At 36.3% G+C, this 12821-nt stretch overlaps 1 protein-coding gene and 1 long non-coding RNA gene across 2 annotated transcripts; both read right to left on the reverse strand.

The window, feature by feature from the left end:
* Positions 1-2880: 2880 nt before the first annotated feature.
* Positions 2881-3226, reverse strand: LOC140007431 (uncharacterized). Its single transcript, XR_011814743.1, has 2 exons — positions 3160-3226; positions 2881-2959 (listed from the first exon to the last, which is right to left on the reverse strand). It is a non-coding gene; the product is annotated as an uncharacterized lncRNA (long non-coding RNA).
* Positions 3227-5084: 1858 nt separating this feature from the next.
* Positions 5085-12124, reverse strand: LOC113689966 (uncharacterized). The gene is made up of 3 exons (XM_027207787.2): positions 11917-12124; positions 5539-5806; positions 5085-5405 (listed from the first exon to the last, which is right to left on the reverse strand). Exons 1-3 carry the CDS (start codon positions 12114-12116, stop codon positions 5175-5177), a joined length of 699 nt encoding a protein of 232 aa, XP_027063588.2. The 5' UTR covers positions 12117-12124; the 3' UTR covers positions 5085-5174.
* Between the last annotated feature and the right edge of the window lie 697 nt (positions 12125-12821).

A 12821-nucleotide genomic window follows, 5' to 3' on the forward strand; every position in this document is an offset into this window, starting at 1 on the left:
TTGACCAAGTGTGTTTTGGGGCAAGAAGGAAGTGATCCCTTCCTTGCACACATAAGATTGGTTGTAAGTTTATTCTGCTTGAAGTAACTTGGTATATAATAGTGGTGTTCAAACCTCAGTTGTGTTTGAAGCCTGGTTTGGTTCTTTACTCTTATTTACTGCTTTTCCATATAAACTGTTCCTCTCTCCATCTCACTAATACCTGTGCTATTATATTATCTTGTTCATTGGGAGGCATTTTGAAAAAGAAAGGCTGTCTGTTCAAAAAGGTAAAATATTTATTAGCAGGTTTTTGAAAGCCTAATTCACCCCCCTCTTAGGTTATCTTCGATCCTTACACTTTTAAAACACCAAAATCTACCATAAACATTCATCATAAAAGCGCAAGAATGAACTTGAAGTCATCTACCTAGTTTGCCATGAAAATATAAGAAATTTTCCTCAAGTCATCTACCTAAATCAAGGTTTCAAGGAAACCCATCAAAGATTCAATTTTTCTAGCTACAAAGCTACTAGAAACTTGAAGGAAAAAGAGGGTTTCAATCTAATACCTCTCATAGCAATTTCAATCAAGTAATAAGTCCAAGTTTCCTCCAAGAGTTGCCCCCAAACAAGACTTTCTTCCAAACTCAAGCAAGATTCCAAGAATCATCCAAAGTTGGGGAAGATTTGAAGCAAAAATGGAGGAAAAAAGTTGAGCTTTTCTTCTCTTTTTTTTTCCTAGCTCTCGGCCATCTACTCTCTCCTTTCCTCTTGATTTTGGTTGCTCTATTTATTTATTATTTTTTTAAGGTAAGAAAGGAAAAATTAAATGATAAGAAAACTTGGTCAAAGGTCTCCCTTAATTCCTATGGTGGCACTTGTCATCTTCTAGAGTTCTTTAGGTCCAAGTGTCCCAACACTTGTCACCTTCTAGAGCTCTATAGTTCCAAGTATTCCAATTCTCTCTCTTATTATACTAAAGTCCTCCTTTTTTTCCAAAAATTCCTTTTTACACCCCACTATAAAGGAAATTTTCATTTTACCCTACACATTAACTTTCACATGTAAAGTTTAATAAAAGTATTAAGGCAAAATCATCATCAAATCAATAAATAACTAAATAGATGACTTAATAAATAAAGTACCAAATTGTTAAACTAGATAAATTAGCGAATTTCTAGGTTCTCACAAGCTCAAATCTCCAGTAAATATGGTCCAGTTCTCTTGCTTTATTTTGGTTCTCACCCTGTCCTTCTCATATCTTTCGCCTTTTGCTACACTGGAATGCCTCCCTAAGAGTGAAATAGTCTTTACAAATTGGCCCAAGTTCCTCGCCGGAAAATACCTCGGCTTTAACTATACAACTCTGGCATGGGCCTTGTACAGTTAACACTGGAGCAATCTAAGAAACATCACTACCCTTGAAATATTATCAGGTAGTCGAGTCCAGATGCTGACGCACATACATTCTAAGGAGGTTCAATTTGTTTCGGCACCTTCTAAGGGCCGCTCCACGAGTGCTAATGACCATTATGGCATGTCAAAATGAAATCAGCCTTCTTCGAACTCAAACTGAACATTATGATGTGGATGATTGCTGTAAAGCAATATTCTGGTGATGATTCAAGAGAAAGTCACAAGGCTTCAAGAAATGGTCAAAGAGAGTATTCAAGTCAGCAGATCAACAAATGCTGCACTTGTTGTTCCACTATTCAGGTGGATAGGGCAAAATAAGCTTGAAAGTCATCTGAAAACATTGCAGGTGAAGGGGCAAGAGTTCCTATAAGATTTGATTGAAGAGCACAGAAGAATCATCAGTCATCGTGAGAATAAGACATTGATTGATGTTCTTTTATCTCTCCAAGAGACTGAATCACAGTACTATACGGATCAAATCATCAGAGACATGGTTCAACGTTGAAGTTAGAGATCTTGGATTTAATTCTTATCAAAGTGCGAGTCTTTCGTAATGTTGTGTTAGTATTTATCCCACCAAATGTATAAATCAGTTGTAGTTTGAAATATTTGTAATCTCTTTTATTGTCATATAGTTGTGCATTATATGCGATCTTATCAAGAAAATATTAAAAAAAAAGAGAGAAAATTACAGTTTTGATCCTCAATAATTTGGCCAAAGCAATTTTTTTGGATGAACCCATGAAATTCACTGTTATCCCAACATATGGGAAGGACCCACGAAATTTAAGCCTGAAACGTTTATAAACTCGGAAGTCCAAAGAGAGGGATTCGTGTTTATGCCATTTGGGTGTGGTCCAAGAGCATGTCCTGATGAAAATTTAGCTAGACGAGTTTGCAACGTTTTCATTGGACTCACATGAGTGAATCAGTAGAATCTTCTAACATGATTACATAAATTCTCTACAACTATTCGTTATATAGGTATCGAGATCGGTTGCATGGTTTTGTGACGCTCTTGATTAGTATTTTCTCCTTCCGTTATTCTTTGTCTTGCGAGCGTTACCTTCTTCTCAATATATAATGAATTTATTGGGGAATTTGAGAATATATAATTTGTTTCAACTCAAACAAATTTGACAATACTGGTAAATGTCAGCAATATGCCAATTAATGCATTGGTGTAATTCAAAAGGAAAGTTTTTAGACATTAGAAAAAAAAAAAAAGCATCTTTGCACATCCAATTTCCCGAGACCCAAAGATTAATCCTTGTTATAACCATAAACATTTGAAATCAAACGTGAAGTGGATGCAATAGGAACCCTCCATTAATGTTTAAAATCTTATCTAGTACCAACTACTATTAAATTAAAAAAATTTGCGAAAAAAAAGTGACTAAAGATATTAGTCAACTTCGGTCATACAAAGTTCTATAATTTCACATCATGCTGGTCACTAAAATATAGCAGGCGCCAACTCAATTGACAATCTCCATCCTTTGGCCTCTTTCTCTTTCAAATTCTTTTTTGCCGCTCCAAACAAAGCAAGACTATTCCATCACTTGAAATCAGTCTATACACCAAAATGGGATTAAAAAATATACACATAAAATTAAGAATTTAAAGGGCACAATAAAAACTTTGTGATGAACAATACAACACACGCAATGGCAGCATCCTTGAATTTAAAGATGTCAGATTCGTCATCAGACTAGCTACACTTCTGCAAATGATGATGTAGATGTACGGATAAACAAGAACCTGATATCACCTTCCAAAACATCTTAGCAGAGAAGAGGTAAGCGTTGAGAAAAGAAACTTTAGTCCAATCACCTACAGAATTAAACCAATCAAGTGTTTTAAGTCAGGCTCTTACTCCAAAAGCTAAATCTGATGTTACGTTGTTATAGCATATCATACGCATTATCTACCACTCTCACTTGTTTCCCTTTTGGTAACACAAAGAAGTAATGTGTCAGTATTTGCCTACTATATGTATAAACAACGATAATACAGCCGTTTACTTTTTTGCTTTGACTAATTGTTTTATTGAGGGGTGAAAACCAAACTCTATATGATGAGTGTGGGTGAATGAGAAAGGTCACAAGCCAACCATAATCATCTGTGGCACCTCTACGAAGGCACTTGACTAACCTGTAAAATAGAAAATCTCATCCCTCTTAACTACAGTCATCATTTCCATGTTCAAGATTTGGCAATAGGCAAAGAGGCCAAAGTAGATAAAATTAGAATGTAAAAGCTGCACACAACCAAAGAACAAGGGGGCAAAAAAGGAAAACGAAACAGCTTTAAATCAACATGACAAAATAAGTATACTCTAAAATATATATGAATATAATCACACAGAAAATCCTCCAACCCAACCATCGTCTTACATAGAGCCGTGTTTTACAGTGATCTAGCTTGCTTGCAGCAAGCCTCTCACCAAACATATACAGCATAGTGTGTAGCTGCACAAACAATCCAGGTGCCTTTTGCTTTTACTGTTTTGTCATGTCCCCATTTAAGGATCTTAATTCTACATCAAATTCACATGGACCCTGAATACCCAAGGTAGCTAGTGCATTCATTGGTAATTACCAAATTTAATGAGAATAATTTATTTTTACAACGTAGGAACCATTTAAGCTTTATTGGTAAAGCAGTTAGAAGGGCAACCACAAACCTAAATATCTATCATCATGGGGAAGCAACCCCTTTTTGTGTTAAGGTGCTGCTCTTAAAATGTTAAAAGTATTTTGTACTACTGGATAAGCAAATGTAACAAGGACAAAGAGGAGATCTATCTAGGATTATTGCCCAGAAATATTCTCATTGATTTCTTCCCTAGATAGTTTAAAAAAAAAATTAATGAGAATATTTCTAGGTAATAATCCTAGATAAATCTCCAGTTTGTCATGCTTTATTACATTTATTTATCCAGTAGTCAAACAATATTTTAAAAAAAAAATCAATGAGAATATTTCTAGGTAATAATCCTAGATAAATCTCCAGTTTGTCGTGCTTTATTACATTTATTTATCCAGTAGTCAAAAAATATTTTTAACATTCTTAAGAGTAACACCTTAACACAACCCCAAACAGCAGCTCTTTTTTAACTCCCTAAAACTGAAAGGTGGATTGGCCCCTAATTATATTATTTTAAATGAAAATCATAGAGGTGAATCCATCAAACCAAATTAGATCTGTTAATTAAAAAGAAAATATTTCCTGAAATGTGTTCTAAAACAGTCAAGTCATGCGAATAGCATAAGGATATAGCTTAATATAGTCTTCAACTGTATAACACGGAAGTTGGCTTAAACTCTTCGATCTGAAGTTACAAAGACCCCATTTGATATCTCTAAAGCAGTTAAAGGCTATAAAGATGCAAATACCCCTCTGCTCCTATTCATCATCTCCTTTTTCACCTAAAGTCACAAAGACACCAGTTACCATGTTTTTAATGCACAAAAAGATTTTAAAAATGCACACATACACTGCTCATTATATTCATAGTCTCCTTTTATCTTCCGCTCCCGCACCTCTCAGGCTTGTGATTGTACCTAATTGGTACTCTGGTTTCCTTGATCCATTCCCTTTCTCTAGATTTTCGTCCAACAGTACCAAGACAAATTCTTATGTGCACAATGGCTGTAGTCTGCGTATGACGAGTTGTACCCCTAACATTCATCTTTTACATCAGGCATTATTCATAAACTACTACTAACGTTTTGAGTTGATGCATAGTTTGGAAAGAAGGTAAGGTAGAAGTTCTATGATAATTGTGAATGCACAAGGAAGAATGGTAGAACTTCTGCATCTCCATTTAAATAATTCCCATGGTCTTTATTGCTTAATGATGCAGTTACTGTACATAGAGAAAGGAGAGGATTCCATACCTGTAACAAAGAGAAGAAAACAGAGAGAATATAGCTGTGAAGCACCATAGAAACATATATTGTTCCCACGGTGCTGCCTATAAATCCCAAGGTAAAAGGTAGTCTCTGGAGAAGTACAGAAAGTAGTACAGGATCAGAGTACAGCACCAACTAAATACCATTAATCAAGCCAGCATTCATCGAGCCAGCATAATATAAATTTTTTAGACCAGATAGGTTTCCAGTTTCACAAAAATACCTCTTTTGATGACATGTGTCCAAGCTGATCTTTTGGGCCTTTAAGGGCAAAGAACGAGCCAATGATAAAGGCACAGCCAATTGTGAAGCATAGAGCAAACTTTTGGGGTGCTATCACCATAACAGGAAGGAAAATGGAGAATGCTATTATAATGAAGAACACACCAGAAGCAAGCAAGATGCCGAAGTACAAGAGAGATTTTCCAGAAGGGACACTACTTGTGGCAGATTGGAAATTCCCTGGCAGATCCCTCACTCCCTTCGATACGCTGTAAGACAGAACAGAATTTGGATAAGATAATAATAAAAAATTAAAAAAGATATACTTCGAACAAGTAGCACGTAAAGTTTCTTATTCAAGCAAAAACAAGGACTGTAAGTAATCTAAGTATAAACAAACAAGCAATCAGAGAAATTATGGCCAAAACATTTGGTTATGCAAAAGAAATCTAAATTCCGTTTATTGAAGAGTTATAGTTATTGGAAAAAGAATCCCTTAGACTAAGAAGCTGGGGATATCTATGAAATGCATAGCATGATAATACCTGAAAGATAATTCCGAAAACATTATAATACTTTCCGATAGGCACATAAAAGATGACTAGAAATGTACAAATTACATACAGTGTTAACATGAGAAACATCCAGTGGTAATGGCATAAAAATTTGGACCAAACCAAACAATATGTTGTTCAAGCTAAGCCATTTAACAAGCTTCAAAATAGAGTTCAAGTATTCCAATTGGTGGGGCAAGCATGTCAGGATAGTTCTCCCAAACCATTTTATGTGTAATAAGCTATGTTTAACAAGTGGCATGCTACAGAAGTGTCAAATCTACAATTTGAGAACTTGCTCCTGTCCTGCGCACAAAAATTGAAAACCCTGAGTGTTAGAACGGTTAAGATATTATAAAGTAGATTTTCCATGAAATCTACTTCAATGAGACACAACAAAGAAAACACATACGCCAGAAGTCAAGCCGTAATTCTTCGCATTACCTTTCAAAAAGATTAAAATTAGGCAAGCTTCCTAAACTTGCAACAATACTTCGATTTTACAAGAACCTCTAATGGGTGTTTTATGAGTTCCATCTTCAGACACTTGACAACATCCTGTGAGTTTAACCTGGAACAAACAACTAAAATTTAAGAGATTAATTGTTGTTTTGGCTGCTTACCTCTTAATGAGGTATCCTAGTAGCTATAGAAAAAAAGCCAAACCGAAGAAGTAAATAGTGGAGAACTGCATGAAGGACCTTTCCTTTGTATTGTCATTTATGAATGCTATAGCTTTCAAAACCATAGGAATTTCTGGTTGTTCTTTCCATAATGCTTCTCCTCAGCTCTTCCAACTTGTCATGTTCCTTTCAGTTTAACAAGTAATGTAGTATCTTCAGAACCTGAACACTAATTTCTTGCTTGGATTACATCTTTGCTAAAGTGTCGCCAGTTTCCTTACAGTCAACTTTTTTTTCCGGTGTTATAGAACTTTACAAACCATACATTCCTGATCTGCTTTTATTTGTGTAAAGTACCATCCCTAAAAAATGTTACTCCTCATCTGACTCGGGACACTAGATTGCAGAGCTATACCTTCGTGTCTCCTTAATGATACCATGCTTATTTTCATCATGCCAAATAACATTCCAAGTGAGCACTGAATGGAGCTGATAATCCACGTTAAGTTGGGGATCCCATATGTTATCAAATGTAGAAGTTAGTGAATTTAAGCCTGAAAATATTTTTAAAAATAAAATAAAAGATAAACCTGGCTTCAGAAAAATGACAATCCCATACAATAGGCTTGTTTAGGTATGGTAACTCTCAGGCAGTATTATACAAGCCAATCTCAAAATAAAGAAAGACTGAGCCATGAAAAATGATGGTAATTCATAGCACTAGTTTCTTATCATTCTCTGATCATGATATGATTCAGCCGAGATCATATAATTGATCATCAGCATAAAACTCAAAAAAATTTTAGAAAACCAAATCCCTTATTAATATGACTGCCTCTTTGCATGAAAAGGTGGACCTGAACCAAAAGAAGACATCTTCTGCAATGCACAAGATCCCATAAAACCACCACTAGAAAAATTTCAGGCAAAGTGCATGGAGATCATCAAACTCTTCAAGAGTCTCATCTTGCCATCCCAACTACTTTTAATTTCATTTTGGTATCTGAATGTTAAAACATGGATGTCACATGGACATTTTAGACATTCCATCAAGATGCTCCTTCAAATAGCACTAACATAGGACCCACATTTGAGATTATCAACACTCTATTGGGTTTCTATGTCAGTTTTAATGTTTTCTTTATCTTATTCTGTTTCCATTTTTGCTTTCTCTTTTTTTTTTTTTTTTTTCATACTTTTCTTTCTGTTGCTCCTCCTTCAACCTTCTCCATATTCTCCACACCAACACCATTAGGCCCTCAATACTGCCTCCTGCAGCCCACAAGACACTCATAACCACTTGCCTGCAACACACATGATTTCCAAACGATGTAACCATGAAGACCATTGCATAATCCCTTGCTATATCCCACCAGCATATTGTGAAATTTGGTTTCTGCAGAAAACATACAAGATCAAGAGAGATTCCCAATCAAGGAAGCCTACTGGTGTACATAGACCATATGATTTAGCATTGGAATATGAAGGTTTTATTCTAAGTTGGCAAAACTTCTAAGTTTTTGGCTTTCATTCTTTTGATGCCCTGTAGTAAAAGGATCAATTGTAGGTTGTTTTGTATTCTTAAGGTTAAAGAGAGATGAGAGAGTCGTGCTGATTTATTGGAACTTAGATAAAGGGCAGTGCAGTATCGGATATGCAGCTAACCATGATTATATGATGCAAAAAAGATCACTTGTGGTAGTTCTAACCGTCCCCCCCCCCCAGGAAATAAAATCTATGCCACAAAAGAGTTGGGAAATGTGTCCATCGCCCAAAAAGTTTATGGCCAGCAGTTGTGGATGGCAAATGCGTGAAAGCCAGCTTTAGGTCATGACAACAGCATTCTGGTTGGAGAGGTCTATTGAGAGGGAAGGAAAGAAGAAAGCAAAGCAAAAGACCAGGAAAAGGAGAAAGAGAAAGAAGAAACAAAATAATGTATGGTGGTTTTAACAATGATGCCCACTAACATGACCTTAAACTATTGAAGTCCATCCAAGTTAACAGGGTTAGATGGTTGCATCACAAATATCATAACAAAATGAAACTAAGCATAGTTTAATTGGAAAAGTGGGACATTTTAATAAGTGTAAAGAACATGCAAGCAATTACCGAAACTTTTCAAAAGGTATATAAAATTTCCTGTCCTCCATAGTAAATTTCAAACAATAATCGGAGCTAAAGGACATAAGAGTTGTCCCTGAAAAGCACTTAATCAATATCTCTTTGATACCTTGCACCAAGGGGTCTCAACAGTTTGATAAAGTCCAACATAACTAAATATTAAATACTTTGCAAGATTGAAGGAAAACTTTTTCAGTATAAACACCACTCTCAAAAATAGAAAATACATACTGACACCAAGGGAGCCTAAATGCAGCCATAGGTGGCCACCCACTGACAATGGAACTCTGAAGTAGGCTTGAAAAAATATTCAAAAAAAAAAATAACAACAACGTCCAAGCAAGCTCATTAAAAGCATTTGCTACTTGGCTCAAGCCACATAAGCATCTGCAAAAATAGAGGTCCCCATAAGGGCACCAAGAGGAGTACTCCCCAGCTTCAGCTTATTTAGGTTGCAGTTAATATCTAATCCCGAAAACCTCAATTCAATGTACCAGAAGGGTTTTGGACATAATGAAATATGTACTAACAGACTGAGTTTTCCCTATTCCTATTTGCCAACACAAAGAGAGCACATTAGTTTTTCATATGATAAAAGGCTTCAGCATGCTCTTTAAAAGGCTGCCTACAAGTCTCAATAACTAATTATTGCTTTTGAGCTCATCAACAGTCTCTAATTTAATTGAGATTTGAATGAGAAAACCACATGACTGGAGACCATGAAGTCACGATATCAAATAAGAATAATTCTCTATAACAAATTTTACAAGTAGAAAAAGCTACTTATGCAAAGCCAGGTTGAATGCACATAAAAGCGGATGGTCGTGCCTACCCCAAATTATGTTTTCAATTCATGTTTAAAGCCAAGTTATGTCTTCAATGCATATTTCCTTAACCAAAAGGAGACGCTTCCAAATATATCTGTTTGCCTTGGATCCTTGTTCAGCAAATCATATACACATGCCATGATTAGTTTTGTTTTCTGGGCATACGTTATACATGATTGTAAAGAAGCTAGCTCTCATCTTTGAGTATCCAATAGATACACCATAAGAACAGTGAATTTTCTTAGCATTTTCTATCCTCTGAAGTAAAGTTTGGTGGTTCTCAACATGTTTTATCTGTTCCTCTTCCCAATAAGGATTCTTCACCCAAACGGCGAGAAAAGAGATGCTAGTCCTAGCTTCCAATACTTGTGATATGCATCAGGCATTTTACCGTTTTATTGGATCTAGTGTTGCAAACTTCAGGCAAAAAATCAACTTTCTGACAACAAAGGAAATGATACTGGAAACATGCATCATGAAAAAGCTGAGTACCATTCAGAAGTTTTTGCTACCACACTGGCTATCCCCTTTATGGTCTCATCTGTCCATCCAGTTTCCTCTGTACATTTTCAATTAAAATCCTATCCACCAAATAACAAAATAAATTGAGATGATTACAAATTATCATATTTGATCTAGCTAATCCATCGCTGATATCCACCAACACGGACTTCAACATGTTAGGTTAATATTTGCATTCTCCAAATTGTATTCTAAAGCCCCTATTCCACCTGAGACTCATTCATAGAGGTCTCTCAAATTCTAAAAGAAAATCATACACTTATCGAGTCTACACAGGATCATGCATTAAAGAAAGATCCATTGAATGTTTTAAAAACATTTATATTTGAAACTCAAAAGGCCAATGCTATTAGTCAACTTAATGCAGCTTTGTTGAATATAATGCTTGACACTTATCTTTTTGTGAAGCATATTTTGCAATAGGCTGGCACACGATGTTAAGCAACTTCACATTAAAGACGGTCATTAGGCTTCAGCAATTGTTAACTGCATAAGAGAAGCTAATCCCTTCTAGACTATCAAACACATAAGTTCAAACTGACAAGGTTTTTAGCACTGTCTCAGAATAACATACCAATGGAACCCAGATTCAGTTGTTTTGGTAACAAGCAGATCTCAAGCAAGATTATAATGAGCCAATCTCCCATGGATTTTCAATAGCTAGTTAATTAAAATAGAGTACAATAATATCTAGCCTCTGGTCCCTCCCCAAAAGGGGGGGGGGGGTGGGGAGTGAATTCATTAACTGCAATTTGTCAAATTTTTTCTACTTTAACCAATATTTGTGTCCTGCTATCAGTTTCAGACACCATAGTGACTCTGAATCATCATTCATAGCAAACTAACAAGACAATTTTGGATAACCAGAATGATTAAGGGAAACACTGCATCCTTGCATGAGAAGGTGCATTTCAAGCGCAGCAAAACATTTATGCACTCTTAGAGGACCCAGTATAAGTAAAACTCTCCAGCAGCAAATAAAATGTGCAGGTTTGCAAAAGACTGCCAAAGGAACATTAAGTTTGCTCCTGGTAAGCTCATTCTTCCTCAATGCAACTTCAGTGAAACACATAACCATCTAAAAGAAAATCCGAAAGGCGATACTTGCTTAATTTTAGCTTGATATAAAAACTCCAAATGACCTCTTTGCATGTTTGAGAAGGATACTGGATCGACACATACGTTTCTCACCCAGCCAACCAGCATTTTTCCTTGACCTCCACTGTCCCTCATATATCTGCCTAACTACAAGAAGACTAGAAAAACATCACGTGATCCAAATTAAGCCAAAGCCAAGGCTTACATCCACCATACTATCCAATATGTTGCATCAACATTTTGATCCCCAAATACAATGATATAGCAAAAATCCAGCTAAACCTAATCAAAATTGGTCTTTCAAGAGTCAAGACCAGAACATTCACAAAATAACCTGCTCTACACAAGCCCAATCTCAATCGAGCATTACACTTAATGTTTCTTACGTATTCGGAGACTTCATAAATCCTTATTTCATGATCCCTAGGACCAATTCTACTGGAATAGATGCAAATTCAGTTTCAAAGAAGCACATTCTACAAACAGATGTTCTTTCCTAAGTAACTTCACATTGGCCAGCATGGTTTTTACAGTTCAAAATCTTTGCTAAGCAATTTTATGACAGAAAACAATCGACTGATTGTTTAAATGGGAAATCCAATATTCATTCAATTCATAACTGCCTGATTCTTACACATTAAAAGTGCCGGAAACTTTATCATTGGCCGTTCTGACAGCAGCTTCGAGATCAAACCCTAACCCGGAAGAAGACTCCGCGTCCTCGGATTCTCTTGAAGCCGCATAAGCGTTCCAATCCGCTAACAGAGATGAAGGCGCTTTCTGGAGATCGCTGCTTGGTCCCCCTGAAAACCACGCTTGTGCTGTTTTCTGCATCGTTTTCTGACCACTGTCATGGAGTAATACTGAAATCGTGATCCAGAATAAAGGAAAGGCGTGTTCCAGCTTGAAGAAGGAGGAAGGCGTGTTCCAGTTTGAGTGAAAGGCGCAGCTGCTCAGCTTGAAGAAGAAAGGCGTGACTTACAAATCACGCCTTCTACCTGATATAACAGAATTATGCTTCTGTTTTGCGCAAGTGGAGCTGATGATTCCAGAACTTCCACATGGCATCACCTGATTAGCTAGTTTAAGAGTTAGTTAGTCTGAAAATGCTATAAATGGCTGAAAGAATCCGGGAGTTAGGGAGATTTTTTTGAGATATTAATTTCCATTGTTTGTAGCAGAAATTGGCTCTGCCAATTTCCCTCCCTTTTTTTTTCCTTTCAAATTCCTTCAAATCTTTCCTCTTCGATCCTATATCCGTGGATTCTATCTCTGTAATTGATTTACCAATTGTCAACCAGAATTGAAGTTCCAATATTCATTACCAATTCCTGTTCAACCAGAATCGTTAAGGGTTAATTCTTCTTCTGCTGCAACTAAATCTGTCACCATTGCTGTAGTTAGGTTCAATACCATAACAGTGGTATCAGAGCTTAGCTACGAGCCATAGGGATGACCAAATCTCAGGAGGAGGGGTTGAAGAAAGATATTTCTGAGCTAGGTAGTGTGGTCAAAGTGTTGGGGCATAGACAAGAAAGC

The sequence above is a fragment of the Coffea arabica genome, chromosome 5c, assembly GCF_036785885.1.
Source record: "Coffea arabica cultivar ET-39 chromosome 5c, Coffea Arabica ET-39 HiFi, whole genome shotgun sequence".
Taxonomy (NCBI): Eukaryota; Viridiplantae; Streptophyta; class Magnoliopsida; order Gentianales; family Rubiaceae; genus Coffea; species Coffea arabica.